The 27,307-nt window shown below is 50.8% G+C and overlaps 1 protein-coding gene and 1 long non-coding RNA gene across 9 annotated transcripts; both read left to right on the top strand.

Moving 5' to 3' along the window:
- Window positions 1-46: 46 nt before the first annotated feature.
- LOC140843942 (nuclear envelope pore membrane protein POM 121-like) lies at window positions 47-18,772 on the top strand. Of its 5 annotated transcripts, none has more exons than XM_073214505.1 (11): window positions 47-188; window positions 366-428; window positions 2,143-3,147; window positions 3,798-3,996; window positions 14,384-14,475; window positions 15,086-15,159; window positions 15,641-15,756; window positions 15,884-15,980; window positions 16,232-16,411; window positions 17,728-17,867; window positions 18,032-18,772. In XM_073214505.1, exons 3-11 carry the CDS (start codon window positions 2,846-2,848, stop codon window positions 18,077-18,079), a joined length of 1,248 nt encoding a protein of 415 aa, XP_073070606.1. In that variant the 5' UTR covers window positions 47-188; window positions 366-428; window positions 2,143-2,845; the 3' UTR covers window positions 18,080-18,772. The 5 variants fall into 5 exon arrangements, with proteins under 5 accessions (XP_073070606.1, XP_073070603.1, XP_073070608.1 ...); XM_073214502.1 differs by having other exon boundaries at window positions 1,631-3,147; XM_073214503.1 differs by lacking the exons at window positions 47-188; window positions 366-428 and adding an exon at window positions 1,289-1,828.
- Window positions 18,773-20,106: 1,334 nt separating this feature from the next.
- On the top strand, window positions 20,107-26,825 carry LOC140843943 (uncharacterized). 4 transcript variants are annotated; one of them, XR_012121877.1, is made up of 4 exons: window positions 20,545-21,768; window positions 21,887-22,033; window positions 22,735-25,218; window positions 25,567-26,665. It is a non-coding gene; the product is annotated as an uncharacterized lncRNA (long non-coding RNA). The 4 variants fall into 4 exon arrangements; XR_012121879.1 differs by having other exon boundaries at window positions 20,107-22,033; window positions 22,735-22,957; XR_012121876.1 differs by having other exon boundaries at window positions 20,546-22,033.
- Window positions 26,826-27,307: the final 482 nt, after the last annotated feature.

Raw genomic sequence — 27,307 nt, 5'->3', positions numbered from 1 at the left:
TTCCCCCCAACTATACAGAAAAACAACTGTTGTGGTCAAATTCACGAATCCCAGAAGACCACCAAGGAGCCGACACCGATGCAAAAGCAGAGAGCCTTTATTCGAGCTAGCTCCAGCTCAATCTCTCATCTACACCAAAGCTGTGGCAAGATGCCAGAGAAAGAGAGCGCGTTTTCCCCAGAACAAAGGTTTTATGGGTTTCCAGGGCGGTTTGGGGGGTGATGGCCGTGGCCCTAGCTGATTGGCTGGGCCTGGGCGTAGTTGGGGGGTGATGAGTATTTGGAAGGGAAGGTGAGACACTTGGAAAGAGTGATCCAGTCATTAGAGGTCTTGGTGCATTTCCTTCCTGCCCTTTTTCTCTGAAGAACTTAGAAAACGCTTCCCACCTAATGCTCGAAGCCCCGTCAGGCACGTGGAGCCCACCCAAGGTAAGAAGAGGCCGTCTGCTCCCTTGGTGGTGACACGGGGCCCGTGGGGGTAGTCAGAGCAGGGTGAGGGCCTCTGGGAGAAGACCCCTGCCAAAACTCCGTATTAAACAATTAAGCAAAGACAGAGTCACATTAATTCTCTAAAGTAAAATATTAAACTAGGAATATAAGCATTCTTCAGTGAAGATTAGTTAAAAGTAAAAAGGCAGGAGTAACAGCCTGCAATGTTTGAACATCTCCCAGAAAAGAAAATACCTCAGCATAGCCCATGTATTGTTTGTATCAATTAAATGAGGCTATTGTAAAATTTACTTTAGCGGCTAAAAAGCCCAGTTTATCTTTAACTTTACCCAGATGCTGCTTTTCCTCCTCCAGCCCCTAATCAAGGAACATATAACCTGGGCAATTAATATAACAGGTAGGCCCAGCCGTAAACAACATAATGAAGGGCAGGAAGGATTCCATCTTAAAGATAAGAAGTTAAGAAGTAAGATTCTTAATTTACTATTTAACAAACCCACAATAACTCAGCTCACCTTGAAAGCAAGACAAGCAGCCTCGATTGATGTGCTCCCAAACCAAGAAACTGCTATTCTAAGAAAGGATCAAAGCAGTAAATTTCTTATGCAAACTGCAAAATAGTCTGGAAACCTCATAAGAAACCTAGTGTCTCCGTAAAAATAAACATGTAGAGACCATTTGGTGGGTCTGCATCGCCAGCTCTTTGTCTCTCAACCGCCTATAAACCCCCTAGACAACTTAGCACCCCCGGCTCTCCTGTGCGCCCCCCACCCCCCGCCCCCCAGCTCTCCCGAGCCGGGAGCTCTGTCTGTCCTCTCACCGTCTCTCTCAAAGTCTTCCCAGCTCTCCTACCTTGACCGCTAAGCTCATTCTTGACTCCGCAAACGAGAACCCCGGCCTCAGTGGGAGGGCGCTGGCATGGCCGGGTCCCCAGGGAGCTGCCTCCCTCTGCAAGGTCTGTTCGCCCTCGGTCAGTGCCCACTGCCATTACAGTGCCAGCTTGAGCCCTCTGCCCCCATACCCACGCTCGCCTGTCCCAGGCCAAGCCCCTTCATCCTATGAAGAGGGACCGCGCCTCCGCAGGGGCAGGGCAGCGGCGGGCGGCCCCAGCACCATCCCCGCCGGGAGGCCACTTCGCAGAGGGAGTTCCCTTGCTATTTAACGGTGCCCCTTGTTCCCAGAGAGCGGAATGTGATGGTGTCAAGTCCACCAGCAAGGCAGGGAGCGGGTCCCTGTGAGGCCGCTGCGAAAACAGAAGAGCGCAGCAGCTTTGGGTGGGCGGCGCAGCGGCAGGAAGCAGAGGCGATGGGGGGCTCAACCTCCGTCCTGCAGAGAGGAGGCCCCTGCCTGGATCGCCGGCGGCTGCCCCGCAGGCTGGGGTGCGCATCATCCCGCAGGGGCTCTGGTTACAGGGAGGGCCCCCCGCGGGGATGCAAGGTGGCCTGGCCCCAGGGGGCGGGAGCCCGGAAACAGGAGGCAGGAGTAGCCCTTTGTCACTGGGTGAGTCGGGGTGCTCCAGGGGAAGAACCCACAGACCTGTGGGGACCGTGTAGGAGGAAGTGTAGGTCGGGACTGGCCTGTGACTGTGGAGAGCCCAGGGCAGAAGATGGTCATCTCAGCAGACGGTCTGCCCCCCCTGCCTGCTCTCTGTGGGCTGGGCTGGCTGATTGGCTGATGCCCCCCACGTTCTCAGGGCGGATCCTAGGTCTCCTGAATCAAATGCTGGTCTTCAGAAATGGCAACAGTATCGGGTGAGGCTGTCAGTGTTCGTCAGTGTAAATCACATAACGACCCTGAAATTGACATAAGAGGGGGAGGGTGAAAGGATCTGAATGGCGGTAAGGCTTCTACATTTACTTCAAGTGATAAAATACTGATCATAAGCAGGTGGTACACAATCAGGCATGTATACTGTAATCCTCAGAACCTCTTAAAAAAATCAAGGAGGTACACCAAAAGTCAATAAATACATTAAAATACTAAAAAATATTCAGAAACAGTTGGCCCTTCAACAACATGCGTTTGAACTGTATGGGTCCACTTATATGTGAAATTTTTACAATAAATATATTGGAAAACTTAAAAAAAAAAACACATGGGCAAGGCGCTCAAGGCAGCGTAAGGGTGGGTGTGATTTTTGTCCCAGGCGCTGACCCCCGCAGGGGGGGTGGGCACCGGGCCGCGGGCCCCGAGACCCCTTTCGCGCGCCGTGTCCCGGCGACCCCGGAGCGCGCGCCGCCAGCGCACAATGCCCGCCAGCGCACAATGCCCGCCAGCGCACAATGCCCGCCTCGCCCCTGGCCCAGGCGCGCTGGCAGAGGGAGTCAGTCTGGTAGAGAAGCCTTGGACTGCGGTCGCTAGCTCGCTACCCAGACAGACCTCGCTGATCGCCCGTCATGGGAGGTTTTCTCACCCAGCTGGTGGGAGGGCTTCTCACCCAGCTGGTGGGAGGTTTTCTCACCCAGCTGGTGGGAGCCCTTCTCATCACTCTGGTGGGACTTCTTTTCACGGAGCTGGTGCGAGGACTTCTCACCCATCTCCGCTCACCGGCCCGCCCACCGGCCCGCCCGGCCCTCCTCGGAAGCTCCGCCCACCCGCCGGCCCCGCCGGCCCCGCCTGCCCCGACGGCCCGCCGCCATCCCATTCACCCCTCGGACCGCCCTCCTTCCCTCCGGTCCCCTTGGAGGCCTTCCTGCGGGTAAGACACGCTGACCCTCCCAAGACCGAGGACTTGACTTTGTTTTTTTGTTTTTTGTTTTTAATTTATTTATTTTATTAAGGTATTATTGATATACACTCATGAATGTTTCACATGAAAAAACAATGTGGTTACAACATTCCCCCCTGTTATCGTGTCCCCCCCAGACCCCATTGCAGTCACTGCCCATCAGTGTAGGAACATCTTCCTCTTTGAAATCAGAGAGGAACATTTTGAGGAACTTGCCGCAGTAACTATGTTGTCTCAATTTCACACCCATGAAACCATCACCGCAGCCAAGATACTGAACATCACCATTCCTGCCAGAAGTTTCCCCGGGCCCCTCGGTGGAGCCTAAGACCTCCCTGTCGCCCTGCCCCTGCTGCCAGGCATCCAGTGGTCCCCATTCTGTCACTGTAGATTTGTGTGCGTTTCCTAGAGTATACATAAGTAGAATCATACGTTTAATTTTTAAAATACTGAGCTTTCCCTTTCTGACTTTGTGAGACATGTGTAGCTGAATTAACAGTAAGATTAACAACATTGTCCTTTTTCATTACATTACATTGTGACCATGGGATGAAGCCTTAAAACAATGTTGCTGCCTTTCAGTAGCACATCTGTGTTTTTCCCTTTTATTTCCCTTTAAGGCCTGGGCCTCCGAAGAGTGGCTTCAGTTCCCAGAGCTCAGATGGCCACTTGGATAAGAGACCCTCCACCTATGCTGTGAGCTGCTTGAAGGGCACGTGCACATGTGGCATCCGTATGTCCAGCCGCAATGCCATTACCAGTTCCTACAGCTCGACTGGAGGCATCTCTCAGGTTCCTTCCCCTGGTGCTGTGGAAGAAGTGGGTTCTTTGCGTTTATTTGTTGATTGTGCAGTGTTTACTAGCTGCCTTCTGTCAGATGCTGAGATCACCTCTAAGGTGACAGCAGTTACCAACCCCTGAATGTTCGCTATAGACCAGTGGAACAAACTAGAAAGCCCAGAATGCTTATGTGGAAACCTGGATGCAAGACAGAGCCACTACTATAGATAAATGGACAAAGGATGAATACTTCAAAAATGGTACTAATCTGATTAAAAGGGTAGATTGAGTCTGGATTGCATTGGGTCATAAACTCATCCTATAGGTACTGGGAATTTAATGAAAGTCTTTAAAATAAGTGGTTATAATTCTTTTTAGAAAGGATGTAGTGTAGACTGGAGAACAGCTCAAGTTTTGCTACCAGAATGACTTGGGTTCAAATCTTGGCTTTGGCACTTAGTAGCTAAGCTATAGACTCTTGGGCAGGTAAATGACTTGAACTCTCTTTTTCTCATCTCTAAAGGACTGTTGTAAAGATTGAAGGTGATGTTTGAAAAGCACCCATTACAGTGCTTGTCAGTAAGTGGGCACCCGATATATAGGAGCTTGAAAAAAATAACGCATGTGTGGAGGAGGTTTTTGAGAGGAGAAAGAATTTGACATAAGTTTTCATCCGTACCAAAGGCTCTTAGAGTAATATAAATGACATGTTAATGATCAATGACAAATATAGGAGATGAAGGCCCCAGCCAGGCAGTTATGGCAAATGCAGAGGACAATAGTATGAAGTCTTTATTCTGCACTAGGCCCTCTGCTGAGCACTGTACACACATTTCCTCAATCAGTGATCACAACAGACCCAATATGAGATACACAGTCAGTCATTGCTCCTCCTCACAATTTTATGTCAAATGTCATACATACACAAAAGGAAGGGAAAATATCATATGAACCTCCACATAGCTCCAGCACTTAACTCTTTTGTCAGTCCTGTTCCGTCAACACCCCCACCCCAGATTGGTTTTGCTCTTGTGTTTTAAAGCACAAACATGTTGTTTCACCTGTAGGTACTTTAGTGTATTTTTTAAACTTTTGAACATTAATAACCACAGTACCTCTATTCCTCTGAATAATCGTGACTTAATGTTAGTTATTATCACTCCAATTTGCCCTTATTACCCAGTTTTATTATAGTTACTTTGAACAGGGACCAAAAATCAACTCATTGCATTTGGGTCACATGTCTCTTATAGTCTTTTTTTTTTTTTTTTTGAGTATTAAAGGTATGTAATTAATATATGTAACAAAAAATCTGAAGGTAAGGCTGTATACTTACGGAAATAATGATTTTGACCTACTTCATAAGGTAGTTGCAAGGTAGTACATATAAAGTGTTCAGGAGTTTATATTGTCCATTGTAAGCATTCAGGAAGTGCCACCTATTACTATTATTTTAAATAAGTACAGTCATTTAATTTCGGGGAACTTAAGTCACACTCAGAGCTTCGGACTTGACATTATACGATGCTATGTATGATGGCCTAACAAGCAGGCAGGGTAAAAATAATCTTAAACTTTTTAACAGGTTGTTTTATATGTTTTAGATGTACCCCTTATGGCTTTTAATCTACTTATAAAGCTTTGAATTTATGCATGGTTTCACAGAGTGTAACCTCAGTCTTGAGCAATAGTTATGTTTAAATTATTATAAAGTACTTTTGTGACACAACAAAATTATGTTGTCCTCATAGGATTGAATTTCAGTCATAGAGAAAGTGAAGGACTTGTAAATTATCTTCACGTTAATCAGTAGCATAATGTACATATTTTATTAAAAAGCGTATTCATTGAAAATCATGAGGTATTATTGTAAAGATGTCTTTAAACTTGGGTTTTAAATATAGGTCTTGTTTTTTTCTTATTCTAGAAATGTTCATTAGTTTATCTTAATTTGAATTACTGCTTATTCTAACATGTTGCCTGTAACATTACCCTTTCAAGTTGAATTGTGCTTTTCATGGGGCGTGAAGAAAAATTCAGCAGGCAGTTGAATGAAAACAGGTCAGGTCGGGTTTCTAAATGTTTGTCACTTGTGGTAATTTAGACTTTACTATTTTTTTTCTTTCCTTAGGTATTTTATTGTGTATTAAAGCAAGTATTGATGGTTAACTTAATTTACACTGTTACCTGCTGAGTGTATTGTTAGCAATGCGGCTAGCGTATGTGAACTGTTCAATGGCTGGCTCACTTAAAGTGTTGCAGTGACATGAGAGGATGAGGGACGCACCATAAAAGGCATGGAATGGGGTGCTGATAACGACTGAGCTTCAGTACTTTTCTACTTGGTTGTATATGATAATTGTTGGAATGTTAAGATAACTTGTGCTTTCTTAAATGCCTGTTTGTACAGGAAATGTTTTCCTAAAGCACGGTTCAGAACCGCGAATTATTCCTAGAGATTGTGTCGGAAGTTGCTAATATCTGCTACATGGAAACCTGCCTTTCAGAATAAATATTAGTACTGCTGTAATTTGAAATCAGGCATTAAAGTACTGTGAAAACACCAGTAGCTGACAAAATAATGAAAGGCACCTCTGCCCCTTCTGTGCCCGCACTCTTCCTGTGAAGGCAGGCTTGGGTGTGCAGGGGCCTTCCCCGCCGACGACCGCAGCCTTCCACCGCTGCCTCTCCGCACAGGCCTGTCGCTCATTCGGGGTCCGTGGATCATCCCACTGTGTTTCGTATCTGGAAGACGCCTCTGGTGATTCATTCTGCACAGCTGCGATCTCCCGGCTGGGGAGCCGCGACCCGGGGACGGGCGGCCGGGGTGCGAGCGCGCCCGCAAGCCCAGCCCGGGGTCGGCGTTATCGCCGAGTGTGGAGCACCCCGTGCAAAGGCGGGCGCCGGGGCCCAGGCATCCGGCCCGGCCTGGGCGGAGCCAGGGTGCTCGGGGCGCGGCTCCGGGGGCGGGACGAACGTGCTCGGGGCGTGGCTACGGAGACGTGGGTCCGGGGGCCGGGCGGGGCGCCCCCAGGCGTCAGGTCGCTGGCCTGACAGCACCGCCTCCCCGGGCTCTCCGGGCCCCCGCGGCCGGCGCCCCCTGGCGCCCCAGGTGTCAGGCTCCCCCCGCGGGAGCGGAGGGCGCGCTGGCTCCGCGGCCGCCGCCACAGGCGCGGAGCTCACGCGCTGGGGCGGCCGCCGCGTGCCCTCCCCACCGGCGGGGAACGCGGACGTCTCCTAGAGCCTTTTTCCACTTACTATATTCTAGAGAGAATGGCAGTATATAGAGATTCTTTTTTTTTTTTGCAACTGCATAGTTACTCCAATTGTCTATTGATAAACATTGGGTTGTTTCTGCTATTACCGTGGTGCCACAAAGAATCCTTTAGTTCACGTGTCGCTTCACACTTTGGTCATTATGCTTCTGGGATAAGTTCCTAGAAGATGTGAGTCCCAGGTCAAAGGTTACAATTTTGCTAGATGTCGTTAGATTTCCCGGCTTAGCGTATGGATCATTTAGCATTCTCACCAGCGGTGCACCGGGGGGCCCTTTCTCCACCGTCTCACCAACAGATTAGGTTGTCATAGCTTTGGGTTTTACCAGTTTGACGTGTAAGGAACAGTATTTGTGTCTCTTCCGAGGGAGTGTGAGCGGCTTTTCAATTACTCAGAAACATAATTCCAAGCGAACTAAAGATTTAAATGTAAAATAGAAACTGTAAAAGTATTTGCAAAAACAGGCTTTTCATGTATTGCTCGTGAACGTGTCAGTTGGTATAGCTCTCGAGAGGGCAGTTGGACGGTAATTACCAACATTAGAGATGCACCTGCCCTTTGATCCAGCAGGCTTACTTTTAGGACTTAATGCTACATGAATAATCAAAGTCATATAAAAGGATGTAGATTATAGAATTATTTAAATAGCAGAAGCTTGGAAATAATGTAACTGTACCTTTTCTGGTACAGTTAAATAGCTAGTTGAATAGCTAACAGTATCTCCGTAAGTTGAAATACTATGAAACTATTAAAATGAATAAGGTAGCTTAATAGGCACTGATGTGAATGATCACAAAAATACATAAAAAGATAAAGGTGCAGGAACTGTATGTATAGTGTCCTCTGTGCTGCTGCTTTCTTTAATCTTTTAATGTACATAGAATAATTCGGACAGGGTGTATTAGAAACGTGCTTACCGAGATAGGAGGAAAACTAACTTTTGAATATATACTTGTTGGAATTTGTAATGTGCTGCAAGTATTACCTCTCCTGGTTTCAAAAACATTTTAAGTATGGATCACTGTTAAGTAAAAAGTAAAATTCCCTGGTCCTGGCTATCCCAGTCTCCATCTCATAGTCCCGATTGTTAATATTCCTATCGTCCATACACACACAGATAATACAGACTTGCGGAGCTGTTTTATGCAAGTGGGATCATCACATATGTGCTTTTTGCATGCTTTTTGTCATTATATATTGCATGCGTTGTGTGTCATATAAACTCTCTTTAATGGCCTTTTTAAAATGTGCAGAAAAACAGGTGTCAAAAGCGTAACCATTCCATGGAACCACCACCCAGGCCAAGTTAATAAATCATTTTCAACGTCCCCGAGCCCCTCTCATACCCACTCTCAGTCACTACTCCTTCCCTCTCTTCTTTCCTGATTATTAGCACCACATATAGTTGTCCCTGTTTCTGAACCTCATATCAATGGGAACAGAATATGCTTTCTTTTATGTGTGGGTTCCTTCACTCACCATTTTACTTGTGAGATTCATCCGTGCTGTTGCAGGTAACAGGGGTCTTTCATTTTCGTTGTGTATTCTCTTAAACTGTAGGATATATCGCAACTTAACCATTCTACCACTGGACGTTTGGGTTTCCAGTTTGGAGCCACTATGCGTAATGCTGCTCTAGACATTCTTGTATTAGTCTTTTGGTGCACATATATCAAGTACGTGTATGTTCGGTCTTAGCAATTTGACCAATTGTAGAAAGTGATGTTTCAGTTAATACTCCTACCACAGCAGGGGAGCTTTTGTTCCTGGGGTTACACATCCTCACTGACACCTGCTGTTGCCAGTCTCTTTAATGACCCATTTCAGTGGGTGTGAAGTAGCATTTCATTGTAGTTTTAATTTGCATTTTCCTGATTACTAATGAGTTAAAAGTATGAGTTCATTGGCCATTTGTACATCCTTTTCTATGAAGTGCCTGTGCAAGTTTCTTGACTTTTCTATTAGGTTCTATATCTTTTCTTTACTGACGTATACAAGTTCTTTATATGTTCTAGATGCAAGCTTTCTGAATGATATATGTTGCTGTAAGTAAGCGTCCCCCATTTCGTTCTCTTTCAGTCATTTCACTTGCGGTTAGTGTCTTTTCTGTGCTGTTTAGGAAATCCGTGCCTGCCGAGGGCCGTGATGATCCTCTCCAATACTCCTTTCTAGGAACTTCATTATTTTTCCTTTCACATTTGGATCCTCACCTGAAAAACTTTGTTTTACATGGTGTGAGGTCAAGATCAGTCTTAATATTTTTCCATGTAATATCCGTTTGATTCTGTAACATTCACCGAAAGAATGGGTCACCCTTTCCCTATTGCTCACAGTATCGGCTTTGTTGCATGTCGGTCCCTCCCTGCTTCCAACCCGCAGATAAGGGGGGAGACACGATGAGATCCCGGAGACCTGAAAGGACCAGCCAGGGGACTCGAGGCCTAACAGCGCAAGAGTGGTGCTGAGAGGGCACCCTTTGTATTTATTGAGCACATACGTGTTCACAACATTAGAATCCTGTGGGGGGGACTTACTAGACAGTCATTAACCAACTGGAAACTGCATCCTCAGCAGGCTCCGGTCTCCTGGGCCACGATGTCTCACATGGTATTGAAACAATAGCAAAGGCAATTAGGGCACAGAAACTGTCTTGGTCTTGTTTGTTCTGTTCTTGATCACTTATCAGGAATTACAGGAAAAATAACCAAGTCATATATGATTATACGTTTGATTTCTATGCTTGATTTCTATAGTAATCCCACAGTTGCAATTGAAATGCCCACGTGTACGCGGATCCACTTCTAGATTCTGACCTGTTCCGCTGCTCTGTTTTTCTGCCTGTGCCCATCTTTTTCTCTTCCCTATGCTGTACAGTCTTTATGTTTTGATATCTAGTAGAATAAGTCACCCAACGCTGTCATTTCTCTCATTCCTCTTCTGAAGGCTCTTGCATCAGACCCTGTGCATTTCTACATAAATTTAGAATCAATGTGTCAGTTTCTACCAAAACCAAAACAAAAAGCACTTGCTGAGCTATTGATTGGGATTGCCTTTAATCTAACAGTTATTTTGGAGAGAATCGATATTTGTACAGTATTTAATCTTAAAATCCATGAGCACCGTACATTCTTCACTTATTTACATCATCAACTTCTCTGTGTAGTGGTTTTTTGTATCTTTTATTAAATTTTTCCTAGATGTATGTTTTTGATGCTGTTATAAATAGTACATTGAAAATTTGTTGCTGATGTTAGAAATGCAACTGATTTTTGTGTTCAGAAAACTTGCTAAACTCTGAACATTTATCTGTATATTCTTCCGGATTTTTATATGTATGTCATGTCTGCAATCATGACACTTTTTCTCCTTTCTTCCAGTCCTTTTATTGTTTTTTTATGCGTTACTGCACTTGGCTAAGATCTCCAGTACAATGTTGAACAGAAGTGATAGCAAACATCTTTGCCTTGTTTTTCCCAATCTCAGAGGGAGCACTTTCCAGTTTTCTATTGCATGTGACATTTGAATATAGACATTCTTTGTAGATACCTTTATTGGATTAAGGGAGTTCCGTTTCCAAAGTCATATTGTCAAGTACCAACTTTAGGAGCCATTCTCTTATGTTTTTCTGTTTCTTTAATTTCTGTTCTCATAGGTACTATTTCCTTCTCCCTTTCTTCATGTTTGAGGTGCTAGGATGCCTTTGTGGCTTTAAGTGTGGATTCTTAGATCACTCGGTTTCAGCCTCTTCTCTTTTCTCATGTATGTTTTGAAGGTTACTGTGAATTCAACTTTAGCTTCATCCCACTAGTTTTGAAATAGAAGGATTTTTCATTTTCATGCAGTTAAAAATATTTTCTAATTGCCATTGTGATTTCTTCTTTGACTCATGGGTTACTTAGAAGTACGCTGCTTAACTTTTAAATGGTTGGGAATTCTCTAGTTATCTTTTAATTACGGGCTTTTAGCTTAATTCTGCTGGGTCACATGGTGTCTTCATCAGTCCTTGAAATGTTCTGCATTTGCTTGATGCCCCAGCACATGTGCAGTTTTGGTAAGTGCTCCACCTTCACTTGAAGGGAAACTTTACTGAGAAGTGCTGCCTTGTGGTTTCTCTTGCTTGGAACTTACTGTGTGGCTTGATGACTTTGATGGTTTTGAGAAGCTCTCAGCCATTATCTTTTATACTGTTCTGCCCTGTTTTCTCACGTCTCTCTAGTAACTATTCTAGGACATGTTAGACGTCTTCACGGCGTCCTATGTGTGTCTCTGCGTGTTTCCCACCATCTGTCTCCCAACCATCAGTTCTTCAGTTTTCCAGTTCACTAATCTCAGTTAGTCAATTTTATATCTACCATTTCTGCCTGGAATCTCCATACTGTCATTTAAATCACAGTAACTCGTCCCTCTAAAGTCTTGACCACTCCAGTATTTGAATCTTCTGTGCTCTGTCCACCTGCTTAGTGGTCAAATCTTATCTTACATGCCTGATTTTATGTGTTGTTTATCTGTCAGACAGTGAAAAACACAAAACAAAGTGGCACTAACTTGATGCTCTGGGTGGTGGTGTCTTTCTCCAGAGAGGTTTCCCTTTTCCCTCTGGCAGGCAGCCAGGGAGGGAGCAGATTCCTCTGCCTACTTGGGACTGACACGGATTCTGAGTTGTCCGTTCTCCGGGGGCTGGTTTATTTCTGATTGCCTCCTGTCTTCTCGTGTAGCCTGTGTGATCCCAACCGAGGTTTTGTTAGGACCCCTCCACTTTGGAAAGCTCTGAGTCCGTTATTTGTGTCTTCAACCCTGTGAGGCTGGGGACAGCTGCTCGCAGCCTCCGCACTGCAGCTTTCCCTTGTGGAAACGGCAAGTCACCTGGGGGAAATGCAGACGTGGAGGCAGGCTCGTCTCTGGGCTTCTCTTCTCTGTCTTGTCCCCACCGCGTCTCACGGCGTTAGAGCTCTTCCGTGCCGCCGTGCCTCCAAACAGATGCGCTCCTCATCGTCTTCAGCATTTGCTGCGTGCCCTCAGCAGGTGGTGGGTCTAGAACACTGTACGAGGCCTTTGCCACATTTAGTTGTAAAGTTCCCATTACCGGTGGAGCCTGTGACCTAAGGCAAGACGTACACTCACTGGCACTGACAGTTGTCGGATATTCTGTTGTGAGTAGTTAGCAGCCCCCTATAGGTGTGTGATGTTTGAAAATGTAAGTTCTCAGAAGCAGGTGTCAGGAAGCAGAGACTATACGTGAACCTTCTTTACCCGGTGCCTCATTGGAAGAACGGGCGGTGAATACTGAATGCAGTGCGGTCAGCCCAGGTGGCAGCCCTCATGTTTGGAGTGAGTGGTAGCATAGCTACTAGACTTGATTTAATTTTTCCAGAGGAACACTAGTAAATACCCAAATCCTAGCTGACCAAATTAGAAGTTCTAGCTTTGCCATGGTAAATCATTACCAGCATTAAACTGGGACTGATTATGTAAATTAGTACCAGCATTAAACTGGGACTGATTATGTAACAGAACGTGAGAAGTCCTCTGACCTCTGTGTGTGTGGCATTGGTGTCTCCGTTTGTCTTAACAGGACCTACTGTTTTCCAAAGCAGAAATATTTGCAATGGCCTTAAATTGCCAAACCTCCAGCTTGCATTTCTAACCTTTTATCCCTTTATATACACCCATAATTAAGGCAAACCAGAATGCCTCCTAAGAGCACCTAATACTGATACTTTCCTGCTTCCTTACCTTTCCTTGTTCTGTTCTCTGTCCGGAATGACGTGCGCGTCCCACTGCAAGCCTATATAAAGTTTGCCTTTCTTCAAGTGTGGTTGTCTTTTTTAAGCCAAATCATGAAGGACCATCTCAAGTGCCCCCTTCATCCCCCGATTTCTCTAACTGAACTCCGCATGGTGGCTTCTTGGCTCCTGGGCACAGACCTTCTTTATCTTTCATTGCTGTCATCATTTCGTGCTCTGCCCTGTCTCTTTTCCAGATTGTCAATTTCTTGACGATGGAACCGTCATACTTGTCTTGAGATTCTTTGTGGAGTCTGAAGGTATAGTGTCCTTATGAAGTAGGAACTCGGCAAATAAAAACGGGACGCCAGTGCTGAGCTACCTGCCCGAGACACAGGCTGCTTCTGGGAGTTGCCTTGCTGCGTGCTCCTTGCCCGCTCTCCCCGACACGGTCGTGATATTCACATGGAATTGCGAGACTCCGTTTTTACATGGTACAGACATGAATTCATCAGTTTAATGGAAAAGACGTGCCTTTTAATGTTGCTTATGGTTTTGTTTTTGTTTCGGGGTGTTTCGGTTTCCTATTTTATTTATGGTTTATGGAAACATTAGTATGGTTGAAAATTCAAATGGCACAAAGGGTGTACAGTAAAGTCTCTTTCCCATGGGACAATATTTTTAGAGAGAAAGGTTCTTAGTTTTATGGAACAGTCTGTCAGCTTTCTGTCTTCTCTCTCTCGTACAGTCCCTCCCTACCCAACCTTATCTAACTGCTTGTCTGTTTCGTTATAGTCCTTTGTTTGTTACACTTCTAAATGTAAATCTTTTATCACGTCTGTGTGGTGAGAGAAAGCACTTTTCCCCTAAGTGTTGAACTGGATTCTCCTCAACCCTGGCTGGTCACGGATAGATGGCTGTAGGGATAATTATCATGTGACAGTAAATGTCATAGATGTTGCAAAAGTCACAAGCATCACAATAGCGTATTTTTTAATTTTAATAAAATAAAACTGACAATTCAATGGAAGCAAGACTAACCTAGCTTCCTGGCTTGTCTTCACGGGAACAGTCTCTGAGTGTCCCTTTATCCTTTCCGTGGACGAGTACAGAGTGGCCTTGTGTGCGTCAGAGCCCGCTCCCCGCCGTCGCTGAGTATGACGCTCCACTCTTCAGGACATGCAGAAAGGACGCTCATTCCTCTGCCGTTTATTAGCATTCCATTACTTTTTCCGACTTCATTCCCCATAGTTAATACTGGCAATTGACTCACTTTCCAGAAGCTCCTCTTCACAAAGAAGTGTTTTTGAGTCACGTGGAAAGGAGACTTTATCTACAGTGATGGATTAGAGCCACAGAATTATGTTGACGGTCAGCCCCTAAGTTATTACATAGTGTCAGTCACGTGACTTGTGTTTGGCTTTTAGTTCTGGAAGAGGAGAGGTCCCAGCTCGTCACCCTCCTCCGGTCCCTCCTCGTTCCGCCTGCAGACAGCAGAGAGGTCACCAAGGAAAATGAGGTAACCAGTGATTTGCCGTGTGGACTAATCAGAGGGCAGGAAAGGAGGGGAATTCACTCAGCACTTAGGCCATCTGAGACTCCGACTTGGAGAATCAAAGCGGTTCACATCTGAAGGGCGGCGATGGTGCCGCCCTGAATCGCTCTGTCTCTTGCAGTCATCACACAGTGACCACACCGGCCTCTGCTCCCCGTCATGCTGCAGCGGGAGGGAATGGGATGTAAGGGGAAGGGCTGCACAGGACAGAGTGACCAGAGTGACTGATGGGAGTGGGCGGCAGGCTTCACATTCTAGACCCCAGCTGACCCTCCAGGTGTCCGACTAGAATGCCGCTTTCTTAGAGATAGAGGTGTGACTGGAACTCTCGGAAATTTGCCAGGTTGGACGTAAGGTTCTGGAGATTGTTTTGTGCTTGTGTTAAGACGAAGGTGTTTCTGTGGCTTCCCTGAACTGCCTCCCTTCATTTCTTTAGGCATTTTCTTTGATTTATTTTATATGTTGTCTTGACACACTGGGATCTTAGTCATGGTTGTTCTCGACGTTGGCCAGTCGGTAGTTAGGAGGGTGTAAGAAGTTATCCAGTACTTACTTGGGCCTCTTCCTCCGACAGAGGAGAGGAGCTTTCTCCTCATTCCGGCTCCTCAGCTCCCTCCATAGGAGACAAGCAGTCCCAGGGAGAACAGGGTAAGTTGATGAACGCATGGCATGTGTTGGTGGTAGTGTGTATGGAGGGCGCATGGGCCATGACCCACTGGACACATGTACTGAGCCTTGATTTGTGTGGGGCCTGGTAGTTACAGAGAGAGACGTTCCTGTCCTTCAGGCTTCCTGGTCTGGTAAGGGAAGGTGGCCCAGACTCGTAGAGCATGACCCAGGCCACCTGGGGGGTGCGGGGTAAGGTAAGCCTAGGTGGGGGAACCTGAGCAGTCCAGGCAATTTCTGTCCAGTCAGCAACCGTGTGCACACATTTGGAGCAATTCCCACCTCATGTCGTCTTGACTGTCAGAAATAATCTTGCGGACACCATCCAAGAGCCCAAACCATGGAAGATAGAATCCCAGAGACACCTAGTGACAGTTCAGTGTTACAAACTAGGCTGGCTAGACAAACCTCTCCATTTCTGGAAGAGAGGAGGAAGGAAGGAAGTCGGGTCCTTTATTTGCAGGCACAACCACACCTGGGAAGCAGAACTGGGATTCTCCACCTACGCCCAGCAGCTCCCGGCTCCGCAGACGCAGGTTTCCCCTGGTGCCCTCCAGGCGAGGGATCCCGCTGATCTTGGTATGGCCTGTCCAGCCGCCCCTGCCCACCCCAGCCTGGCTCCCCTGCGTCTCGGGAACGGAAGGGTGGGCACAGGTTTCTTTCACTGCCTTCTGACCGGCTCGGCTTCTCCTTCTTCTCCTGGTAGCCTCCAGCTCCCGTGCTCTGCGGCCCGATCACACGCGAAGAGTATTACCGGGAGGAGCAAGCTCAGTCGGAGAAGTGGCTGAAGTGGATCTTCCAGGGTGAGGGTGGTGAGGAACATGGGTTAACTTCACACTCCCGAGACGGTTCCCTTTGGTTCCCTTTTGGTCTTTCTCCTCTGAGAAATCCACCTCTTGGGTTCTCAGTGGGCTCCGAGCACAGTGAGCCCTGAGACTGAGAGGAAGCATTTGTGCACGAGTTCCCCCGAGTCCCCAAGCCTCCCCGTGCTCTGCGAGGCCCCCAGAAAGAATTCCCCTGCCAGGGAGGACAAGCGTTTGTCTTTCTTCCTTAGAAACTGCATCGAACTCGGAGGGTGGGGACCCACCTGCCACCCCACCTTCTCCTCCGAATGTCACCCTGCCCGCTGCTGAGACTGCTGCTCCCGCAGCCTCCCTCCCAGCCGCAGTGACTGACGTGCTGCTGAGGCACTTGGAGCAGTTGGCAGACTTCCTGTGCCTACCATCTTGCCCAGGTGAGCGGGAGGGCTTTCTGGGCAGCACACAGTGCCATCAGCCTCTGCTCAGGTGAACGCAGCATTCCAGTCGGTCACTGAAACGGCTGAACCTGCTCTGGCTTGGCACACCTGAGCTGGTGTAGGCCTGGCGGCTTCAGAACCCTCTCATCAGGCGCAGATTGTAGGGAGGGGCCTGCCGCCCTTAAAGCTGGAGAAGGCAGCCTGGTTTTGGGAGTCAGACGGCTGTTGGCTTGCAGCCCCATTCCTTAGCTGCTCTGAGCCGTGCTTGGGTTCAGAGGATTGGATTTTCCTTAGTGTCCACACATGGAACCCCTGCTAGGCCAAGGTTTATCCCCTGCTGTCTGCCTTATGATCTGTGAAGGGTAGAAATAAAGAGCCCTTCCTTGATGTTGAGGAATGAATACTTGAAGAACCTGTGGTAGAGATGAGTCGGATTTGCTGACTCCTGAATCCCTGGCACAGCAAGGCTTCTAGAGCACCAATACCGTCACATTTCAGATACCAGAATTCACGTTTTCTGTTCTTCCTAGAGTCTGCTGCAGTGGCACTGTTGGGGAGGAGGCATTGTGTATTCCCTCCATTCTTGTTCCCGCCGTGACAAAGAATTGAAGGGCAGAGACACAGTAGTGAGCAGAGGAAAAGTTTTATTTAAAGTTACTTAGAGAAAAAGTGCAGGCGACCTCAGAGAGAGAGGAGCACCCTGACAGTTTTGGGGATCCCCATTTCAGGATTCTTCAGGAATGTGACTAAGGGCTTGGGGTGCAGACCTGTTAGGTGGGCCTTGAATACTTAGAACTAACTTAACACAAGGGACTTCCTGCTCTGATTTCTCCCTGGGAGCCCGGCGTTTCTTGGTCTGGGAGCAGATCAAGGCTGCCTGCCCGGCCCCGAAGGTGGGCTGAGTTGTCTGTTTGCTAAAGAGTAAGTGAAGCATCTTCTTAACTTCCTGGGTATTAAGACCCAATCTTATTTTGAAGATGGAATCCTTCCTGCCTGTTGCTATGTTGTTTATGCTGGGCTTGCTTGCCATTATTCATTGTGCAGATTGCAAACTACTTGATTAGGGCCAAAGGAGAAAAAAAACAGCAGATAGGTAAAGTTAAAAACATAAGCTGAGCCTGTCTGATTAACACAATAAAGCCACGGGCTCTGCTGAGGTGCCCTCCTTTCTCTGGGGAATATTCAAACATTCCAGGCCAAGTTGCTCATGGCTTTTTGAGCTTTAACTGATTAACTCTAGGTCTTTTTTATTGGGCTTTTTCCTGGCCTTATTCTCTTTCCATCCCACTCATATCTATTTTCCTGCCTAACAGGGTGCGTTCCCTTCCCCTCTGGGTACAAGAAAGATGTGACCTCACTGGCAGTCATGCGCCGCCGAGGTTTGCAGATAGGCAGCAGAGCTCAGAGAGGAGCTGTTTCTGGCAGGATTTTTCCCAAACCACAGGAAAGCCAGGTAAAAATACCTTCCCGGGCCTCCTGCCTCCCAAGGAACTCAGCCTGGGAAGTCCTGTTGAAGCACCCAGGGTTCTGCGGGCCTGGCCCTCCACAGCTTAGGGCACACAGAGAAGCAGTCTCTGGTAGTAACTGCCCTGATGAGGTCTTTTTCCATTGGTGCAGGATCAAGATCCCTGGGAGCCCGACAGAAAACGCAGGCGTATAGCATAGATAACCACGTCGGCAGGAAGTAGCCTACGCCCCATGCCCCCACCCCAGACCCCTCACCCAGAGGCACCGTGTTCCTGCAGGAGCGCCCACAGGAGCCATCTCATTCACTCCCCACCACAACCCCGTGCAATGCCCCTGTTCTTCCCAAGGAAGGGAAGCTCCAAGAGGCAGAGAGATGGCACCACGACGGAGAGGCACGTCCACCTGTCTCCAGCACCTGCCCCACTCTGCAAAGACCACCCATCCGGGAGGCTGAGGGCTGGGAGCCAGTTCTAGGCCCCCCACTGCCTGGCTGCCCGACTTGAGTTTCGTCCTACAGTCAGGCCAAATCCACCCTGAGAGCAACTGCTCCCAGACCCTTCCTGCCCACCGAGCCCCTCTCCTCCTGGTGCCCACCTCCTAAGAGTGGGGAGAGGGTGTGCGAGCGGGAGGACCCGGGGTGTTGTGGTTTAAAATCACAGCTCTGGAGTCCCCGCTGCGAGGATGAGAGCCCGGGCTCTGCTGCTTCCTGGCCACAGACGTCGGGGCCATCCCCTCTGCTGGTCCAGCTTCAGTGTAGTGGAGGTTCAACGGGAATAATGTGCACTACTGGGCATTAAGTGAAACAACGTATGTAAAAACTTAGGGCGGCAAACCCTCAGTGAATGGTCGCTGTCACCATCATCAGAATAAATATCGTCATTATTATTATTATTCCCATTGCACCAAATGACAACAGAGGCTTGGCCCCTGTTATCCTTGTTTTCTGTCAGAGAAGCGTGAGATGAGAGAACAGGAAGCTCCAACAAGGACAAAGAAAGACCCTGTGTGTTGGCCGGTGAGCCAGGGTTTGTGAAAGGTGGGGTGGCTGGGCAGAGGGGGTCATTGGCTAGAAACTGGACCTAGCGGGTCAGTGGAGCAGCTCAGTGATCCCTTCTCATCGGGGGGAATGAGGAGCTCCCTCTCAGTCGCGGCATAGCTGAGCCCCTCTAACCGTCACTTGGGGCCAGGGAACCAGGGGTCACTCACCGCCATGACCAGCTCGAATGGGTACTCGTGGACGCGGACAGGAGGCTGGTACTTCTGCACCATGTCCTTGCAGGAGCGCCCACAGGAGCCACTCAGGCACAGTGAGCACAGAGCCCGGGTGACAGGTGACTGGAGAGGCAGAAGCGAGAACCCTGCCCGCTGCTCCCCATGCAAGGGGCAGGACCAGCCCCTCTTGGCCCCACCCACGCATCTCCCCACCTCTCAAAGTGATGCGACTGGTCTGATCCCCACATGACTCCAGGCCAGACCCCAAACACCTGCCCTGTTCATTACCAACCGCCCCAGACCACACTCACCCCTCCAAGAGCAATCAGCACCCCGGAACTTTCCTTGGTGCCCACCCCTTCACACTGAGGCCCTCAAAGCACTGCCCACTGCCACTTCATGAAACACACATTCGCAATTCTCACACTCCTACACTTCACCACCCACGCACCCTACAGCTCACCACAGGCGTCCTGACCCTACGGTCCCCCCAAGTATCATTGCACCCGCCCTCCCATGTGCCTCCAAGACATCCTGACATACACACACTGTCTTCGCCACATTTAACACGCGCCCTATCTCACACGCATGCACACCCATGCACGACTCTCCTCCCACGCGGGACTGCCCTTGCACACACAGGCGACTTTGTACACACACGGAGCTCCCTGGGGAATGCACGTACCCAACTCCAAGCACACACAAATTCTCTGTTGTGCACAGACGTATTCGCACACACACTGATGTGCACACGCACACACACACACACGTACACACACAGAGGCACGCACAGGCCCCCTCAGCCCGGCTCACCCTTACCCTCAGAGTCTCCGGGATAACAGCCCCGGGGCAGTGCAGAGCTCAGTCCGCCGGGGCCTCGGCGGCCGCCTGCCTCAAAGCACAGTGCCGACCGCAGCTTCGGACCCTGGGGAGTCCGGTCCTGCGCACTCTGGGGCCCGGCCTGCCAAGGAGGGGCCAGCGAGGCGGGAGCTAGCCCCGCCGGGACACAGCGCTCCAGGCCCGGGGACAGAGGACATCCCGGCCTGGAGCCGCCCATGGCCTGGCCCTGCCCACGCCTCTCTGCCACTGGCCCCGCCCAGGTTGACCTGTCCCTGACAGGACCCTTCCCACCCCGGCCCCGCCCAGCCTTAGCCCCGCCGTCCCAGATTGGTCACGCCCATGTGAGCCACGCCCCGTACTGGTCTTTCCCCGAAAACTACCAGCCTCGGAAGACCTCCCCCCAAGGACCCCCTCCCAGTCTCGTTCTGCTTCCAGGCGGACCCTTGCCACGCCCGTCCCCGCCCCCCTAGTAGAGTTTACCTTCGGCCCCTTCCCTTACTCGGATCTGAGCCCCGCGCTCACTGCTGGCCACCGCCCAGGGCCCTCCTGGCCCGCCCGAAGCCCCGCCCACCCACGGCTGTCTCCGGGTCCGCACGTACGGAGCTCCTACCAGGTGCCGGGCGTTCCAGGCACAGGGCAGTCCTTAGTGAACAAAACAGGCAAAATCCTTGCTCGCGTGTTGTTTTCATTCTGGAGGGCAGACAGACGTCAAATAAATACGGCACATACATAGTAAATGAGATGGTAAAAAACATCAAGGAGAAAAATATAGGCAGTGAAGCGTTTCATGAAGCCAGGGGTGTGAGGGTACAATTTAAAACAGGATGGATGGGGGGCCTCCCTGGGAGGGTGACACTTGACATCATCCTCATTTTAGCTCACATCCAAAGCCTTCTAACCCTCCCAGGATCCCCAGGGACCAAGCCTCTCTCCCAGGCCCTCCCTTCCCATTCCCCATGTGTTCCTTCCGCCTGGGGCAGCCAGGAAGCTGGCTCTGAGCAGCCTCACCATTGTGTATGCATTCATTCGACTTTTACGGAGCACCTACTATGTGTCAGAACTGCGGGACATCACCCATTCTCCAGGGGGAATCAGCCAGACAGAAACGCCTGCCCTTGCGTGGCCTGCAGTCCTGGGCAGGAAGAGGGTGTCCAGGGAGACAGAGCGCCCCATGAGGAAATGCAGCGTTGCATCTTGTGATAACGGCCTCGTTTGTGTCCTTCCTAGCGGGTGCACATCCCTTAATCATTTGTATTCGTTCACTGTATTTATTTGTGGGTCATTGAGGGTCTCTTCCGGGAGACTGTGAGCTCCGAGAGGGCAGGGACCATGTCTGTGTAATTCATCTGCCCCCGGGTGCGCAGGAGTTGACTGGGGAGCTGGCACACAGTAGGTGCTCAGTGCGTTTTCTTGATTAAGATGACCAGGGATGGAAATGGAGCGCAAAGTTCCCATCCCTGCCACAAGGTGGCAGCAAATGACAGCCCCTGACTCCTGCGTCGCCCCTAGAAGAGGAAGGCGAGAGACGGGCTCCAGGGATGTTTCGCTGTACCCCGGGGTGGTCAAGGAAACTCGCAAGCCTCTCCTGAGCATCGGTGCAGGGCGCGAGGAGGGCGCGAACACTCAGCTCTTGTTGCAGCACGGAAGGCCTTAAACCGGCACAGAGTGACCGCAGGACAGGATGTTCACGCCTGGAAGGACGGGGCGGAGCGTCCAGCTCCCGGGGCCGCCCTCAGCGGACTGCAGGGTAACGGGAAGGCTCCCGAGTACCGCTCCGAGGGGCCCAGGAGCCCGCCCGTTAAACACGCTGCCCAAATGGTTCTATAGGTGGACAGGTCTGACTGCGGGCCGGCGCATGTGAGGGGTTCTCCCAAGCGCCTGGGGGTCCCAGAAGGCTTCAGAGAGCAGCCTTCCTGGGTAACCGTGCCCCCACGTGTGTGTCCTCCGCCGCAGAAGGTGACAGCGCGGGGAGCAGGAACGGGCGTGGGAGATGCAGCGAGCGGCGCACCGAAGAGCCTGGAGGAGAGGGGAGAAGCCCGGAGGCTGCGGCGAGGCGCCGGGTTTCCCGGACACCAGCAGCGTCTCCCCTGCCCCCAGCCGGTGAGGACGTGACCCTGGGTGGGGGCGGAAGGGTGTGACAGCCGGGTGGGTGCAGGGTGCCCGGAGTAGAAAATGCGGCCCAGAGGGAAGGGAGAACCTAGCTCCCTCTCCCTCCAGCCCAAGGGAAGCGAACTGAAAGCCCCGCCTACCACGTGTTACCTATTATGAGCGCTGCACTTACCAAGTATTCTTGCCTTTTATTGAGCACTTATTCGGCACATGCTGCACCTGGCACTGTTCTAAGGCTTTACTAACATTCACACATGTCAGCCTCAAAAACAACCCCTGTGGTGATGAAAATGTTTTGGAATTTCAGAGAGCTGGCATTCGCACAACAGTGTGAATGCGCTAAACAACAGTGGATTGTACACATTAAATAATAATTAATTTTACATTATATGACTTTCACCTAAATCAAAACAGAGCAACGTTTAAGATCAAAGCTATTTTAATCCTCATTTTAGAGATAAGGTGACTAAGGCACAGACAGGTTGAGTAACTTCCCCAAGGTCACACAGCTGGTGAGGAATTCAAACCCAGGGCTCTGGTTCTCCAGTGCTTCTTGCCCCAGGGCTGCAGTGAAGTACCCAGAAGATGTGCCTTCTTAGTCTGAACTGCAGATACCCAGGCATCCTGGCCTTAGACTGAGAAGGTTCCAGAAAGACTCAGCCTCTATCTGCCGCCTCCTCCTTGCCCTGCAGGAATGACCAGGCCAAAGCTGCCTTTTGGGGAGGAGGTTTTTGAAAACTCCAGAAACCACCCCTCAGCTCTGAATATCTCCACCACGGATCGGCCACTGCCACGGGAAACTCAACCAGTAGTAATGCATCTATTGGAGTAAAACACTGGGCCCAACGCACATGCCTCCGGAAGGCGACCTGCCGGGAAGTGTCCTCAGTGGGGTGGCTCAGACACCAAGAGCAGGTGGGGTGAAGGGCGGGTAGGAGTGAGAGGGTCCAGGCTCCAGACCCTTGTGGGGACACAAGGCCTTGATCTGGGCCCCAAAACACAGAAAGGCCCTGGGCGTGCTGAAGCTGGAGTGGGGCATTGCTTTTCATCGTGGTGAAACACAGCACAAAAGTTCCCATTTTAAGTGTACACTTCAGTGGCTTTTAGGACATTCATAAGGTGATGCGACCATCACCACTCACTGTCTAGTTCCTGGGCATGTTCATCACTGCAGCAGGGAAGCCATCCGTATCAAGCAGTCACCCTCATTCTCCTCCTCCCAGCCTGCACCGCATCTCAGGTGCCCACGGGCTGCGTCTAAGTCCCTTCTTCCTCCTCCTCAGAGGCCGCCTGGATTGGGGAACCTCAAGGGCCATAAGGGTCATAGGCAGGACAGCTGTGTACAGGGGTGCCCAGCTCCATGCGGTGGTCCTCATCATTGGGCACATTTGATCGAACAGGAGTCTGGGGAAGCCAGACCTCGGGGGCTGCCCGGCTGGGCCCTGCCCACCTCGACCCCCAACCCCCTCAAGTCCCATCCCATCCACACGTGGTCCAGGAGTCCACCTGGTGCTGCGTGTGGAGTCAGGGTCCAAGGTGCAGGCCACCTGCGCCCCAGGAGCTGTCAGTGAGGGGGGAGCACAGCCGAGGCACGTGGGGGCCTCCGCTGGCGCTTGGACGGGGCCGCGGGGCAGAGCGGTACGTCAGGTCAGCCGCCGTGAGCCTGGCCCTGCTTCCCTCAGTGTCTGTGGCTGCAGTGTCCCCTCCGGGAAGATGGGGGTAATGTGGACAGTCTTCAGGCTTAAAAAGGAAGGGAACGCTGACACGTGCTATGACATGCGTGAACTTTGAAGGCATCATGCTCAGTAAAAGAAGCCCGGCCTCAAAGGACAAGCACTGTGTGAGTCCCCTTGTGTGAGGTCCCCAGCGTTGTCCCATTCAGAGACAGAAGGGGAGCGGGAGCGGCTGCCAGAGGCAGGGGAAGAGGGGGTGGGGAGTGAGGGTTTCACGGGGCCAGAGTTTCAGGTTTGCAAGATGAGAAGGTTGTGCGGGGGGATGAGGGGGGGGTTGCCCAACAGTGTGAATGTATTTAAGGCCACTGAGCTGTACACTAAAAAATGGTTAAGATGGTAAGTTTTATGTTCTGTATATTGGACTATGATAATAAGAGACTCATAATGAATAAATCGGTAGGGTTAAATAGTGCCCGCTTGGAGGGTGGGGCCATCCCCCACGGGACTCTGTCAAGAGGGTGGCATTTGAGATGGGGCAGTGTAGGAAAGTGACGACTCTGTTCTGCTTTTGTGTCAAGGTATTGATGTACAGTCTTATGAAGGTTTCACATAAGCAACATTGTGGCTACTACCTTCACCCATCCTATCAAGTCCCCCTCACACCCCTTTGCAGTCACTGTCCATCAGCCTAGTAAGATGCTAGAGTCGCTCCTTGTCTTCTCTCCTACACGCCTTCCCCGTGACCTACCTATGTTGGGAATGCTCATTATAATGCCCCTTAATCCCCTTCCTGCCCCCACCCCCTTCCTTTTGGTAACCGCTAGTCCCTTCTTGGACTCTGTGAGTCTGCTGCTATTCTGTTCCTTCAGTCTTGCTTCGTTGTTATCCTCCCCAAGTGAGGGAAATCATTTGGTCCTTGTCTTTCTCTGCCTGGCTTATTTCACTGAGCATAATACTCTCTGGCTCCATCCACGTTGATAACTCTGTCTTATTAAACATAATTTTGGTGCCGTGCAACCCACCCATTTACACTACGGAAGTTAGTGGGGTCTCTTCTAGCTGCCACGCGGCGGTGCGCTCCTCACCACCATCAAGTTCTAGAACATCTTCATCACTGCAGAACAAAACCCTGTAACCATCAGGCGGCTCTCTCATTCCCAGCCGCTCGCCGACTGGCTTTCTGTGTCTCCGGGTTTACCTATTCCGGACGCTCCATATAAATGGAATCAGACGCTATGCAGCCTTCTGCGTCCGGCTTCTTTCACTGAGCATCGTGTTTCCACGGTTTGTTCACGTTCAGCAGGTGCCAGACCCCATTCCTTCTTATGGCTGAACGGTTTACACTCACAGCGCTTCAGACTCCAGGTGGGTGGGGGTTTTTCATCACCGACGACCAATTCTCCAGCGCTCAGGACACCAGCTGGGGGTCCTACAGCTCAACTCGGTCCGGACACTAACTCCTGGAGTTAGTGCGCAGCCACAGACACAGAGTCAGGGTATCACGTAAGGATCTCTGCCTGGGGCTGCGTCAGCATCCACACGCCCCCCCACCATCTGGGTAACCCTAACCTAGGAAAAGTGCCCAGGGGGCGTGTGTGTGGGCCCACTTCCAGGGGACTGGCAGAGGAGGGGGCAGAGGGTGGAAGGAGACACCCGTTCCTCCCCCCACCCCACCCCCCGCCCTTTCTGCATCCATGACCTTCCTCAGACTCCAGGTCACCTTGATGGCAGCACAGAGTCCTGCTGGGGGCAGGAAGTGTCGTGTGTTAATTTTCTGCTGCTGTCAGCAAATTACCACACGTTTGGTGAGTTAAAAAACAACAAAAAGTTTATTATCCTACTTTTCTACAGATGAGAAATCTGCAATCATTCTCACTGGGCTAAAGCCAAGGAGTCAGCAGGGTCAGCGCCTTCGGGAGTCCCGTAGAGAGACTGTCCTTGCCCTCTGCAGCTTCCGGGGCCTGCCCTCCTTGGCTGGTGGTCCCTCACCGTCAGCGGACCGCACCCCTCCTGTCTGCGCGGTGGGTGGCTGCATGGCCTCCTTCTCAGTGTCCCTGGGCCCCGCATCTCCCCCTCCTCTCTTATTAGGACACCGTCACTGAATCCCGGGCCCACCTTAAACCCAAGAGGACCCCATCTTCAGATCCTTAACTGAATTACATCGGTAAAGACCCTTTTCCCAAATAAGGTCACATTCCCAGGCTCCAGGGATTTAGGATTTGCACTTATTTTAGGGGGCCACTATCAGCCCCGTGCAGGGCCAGTGTGTGCCTGCTCCCTGAGTTGGTCTGCCTCCCGTGGTGCGCTCTCCCCCTCCAGAGGCCCCACCCCTACACCCCGACTCTCTGGGGTCCCATCCAAAAGCCAAGGCCTTGCACTCAAGCTCTGTGCTGGGAGACCTGGGTCAGGGCAGCCCTGGCCTGGGATCCTCTAGGTGGGAAGGAGGATGAGGCCCCACTGCCTCTCAGCAGATGAGCCGTGACGCCAGCCCCCCGTCCAGTCCTGTCCTCTGGAGCTGCCAGGAGCGGTGCAGGGGGAGAGGCTGAGACGCCGCAGTCAGTGCCTCCGGGAGAGATGAAGGAGCCGCGCACGCCAACATAAAGAGGTCTGCTCAGGGCATGATTCTGCCCCCGAGGCGGGGCTCAGACCTAGCAGCTGGGGGCGGGCTTGGGGTGACCACAGGCAGTACATCCTAAGCTTGACTCCGTCAACTGCGTGACCCCAGAGGACACTGCAGCCCAGTCCCGGGCCCCGGCAGCTGCCTCTGCCTTGGGGGGAGGCCGGGAGGCCAGGCCCCTCCTCCGTGCCTGAGCCCAGACTGGCTCTTTGGAGCAGCCCAGTGCGATAGCCACCGACCACACGTGGCTGTTTAAATTACAATGAATTACAGGGACGTGAATATATCATACTTTATATAAATAATCGTAAGTAAAACATAAACCATAAAATTAAAAACACGGTTGCACGTTCTAAGTGCACAGTAGCCACATGCGGCCTGCGCCTCCCTATACACAGAATATTCCCATCGGTGAAGCCCCACTGGAGGGGGCTGCTCGGAGTCGCCCCCAGACCAGCACAGCTGCCCCTGTCGGGGGAACAGGGTGGAATGGGCGAGGGCAGGGTGGGGCAGGGACGCCAGGGCCCCGAAGAGGGGGTGTCTGTCCAGAGGCGACTGCTGCTGACTCGTCAGTCCCCGAGGCCTAGGCCCAGTGCGGGGACTAAGCCCGAGCCAGCGACCAGAGAATGGCCCAGGAAGGCAGCCCGTGGGGCCTTGGCCGCCCGGGTCCCTGGCAGGAATGTCTGACCTCAGCAGACAGAGTGGGCAAAGGGCCCGGGCAGGCCCAGACCCAGGCAGGCAGGCAGGAGGGCAGACACCAAGACACAGGGGCAGCGCTCTTTGAGATCCCAAGGGGCAAACAGACAACCCTAATGGCGGACACTTCCTCTCTCGCTGAGTGCACCCCGGGCTTCCTTCCTTGTGAGGCCCACGGACCTGCCACGTTCCTGACCCCTGTCCACCCTTCTGGACTGTGGCCCTTTCATCATGTATCAGCCACTCCCCCCACTGAAGTGCATTTAGGTTCTTTCATTT

The sequence above is a fragment of the Manis javanica genome, chromosome 10 (genome assembly GCF_040802235.1).
Source record: "Manis javanica isolate MJ-LG chromosome 10, MJ_LKY, whole genome shotgun sequence".
NCBI lineage: Eukaryota > Metazoa > Chordata > Mammalia > Pholidota > Manidae > Manis > Manis javanica.
The sequence above is the reverse complement of the archived record's forward strand: the minus strand, read 5'-3'. Positions and strand labels throughout refer to the sequence as shown.

Bases quoted from the DNA above. Each gene is read 5' to 3' on its own strand.
- LOC140843942 (XM_073214505.1), top strand. From the start codon at position 2,846: ATGGGAGGTTTTCTCACCCAGCTGGTGGGAGGGCTTCTCACCCAGCTG. The intron at 3,148-3,797 runs GTAAGACACGCT...TTTCCCTTTAAG, and splicing joins CCTTGGAGGCCTTCCTGCGG to GCCTGGGCCTCCGAAGAGTG. The intron at 15,981-16,231 runs GTGAGGGTGGTG...TTTCTTCCTTAG, and splicing joins GCTGAAGTGGATCTTCCAGG to AAACTGCATCGAACTCGGAG.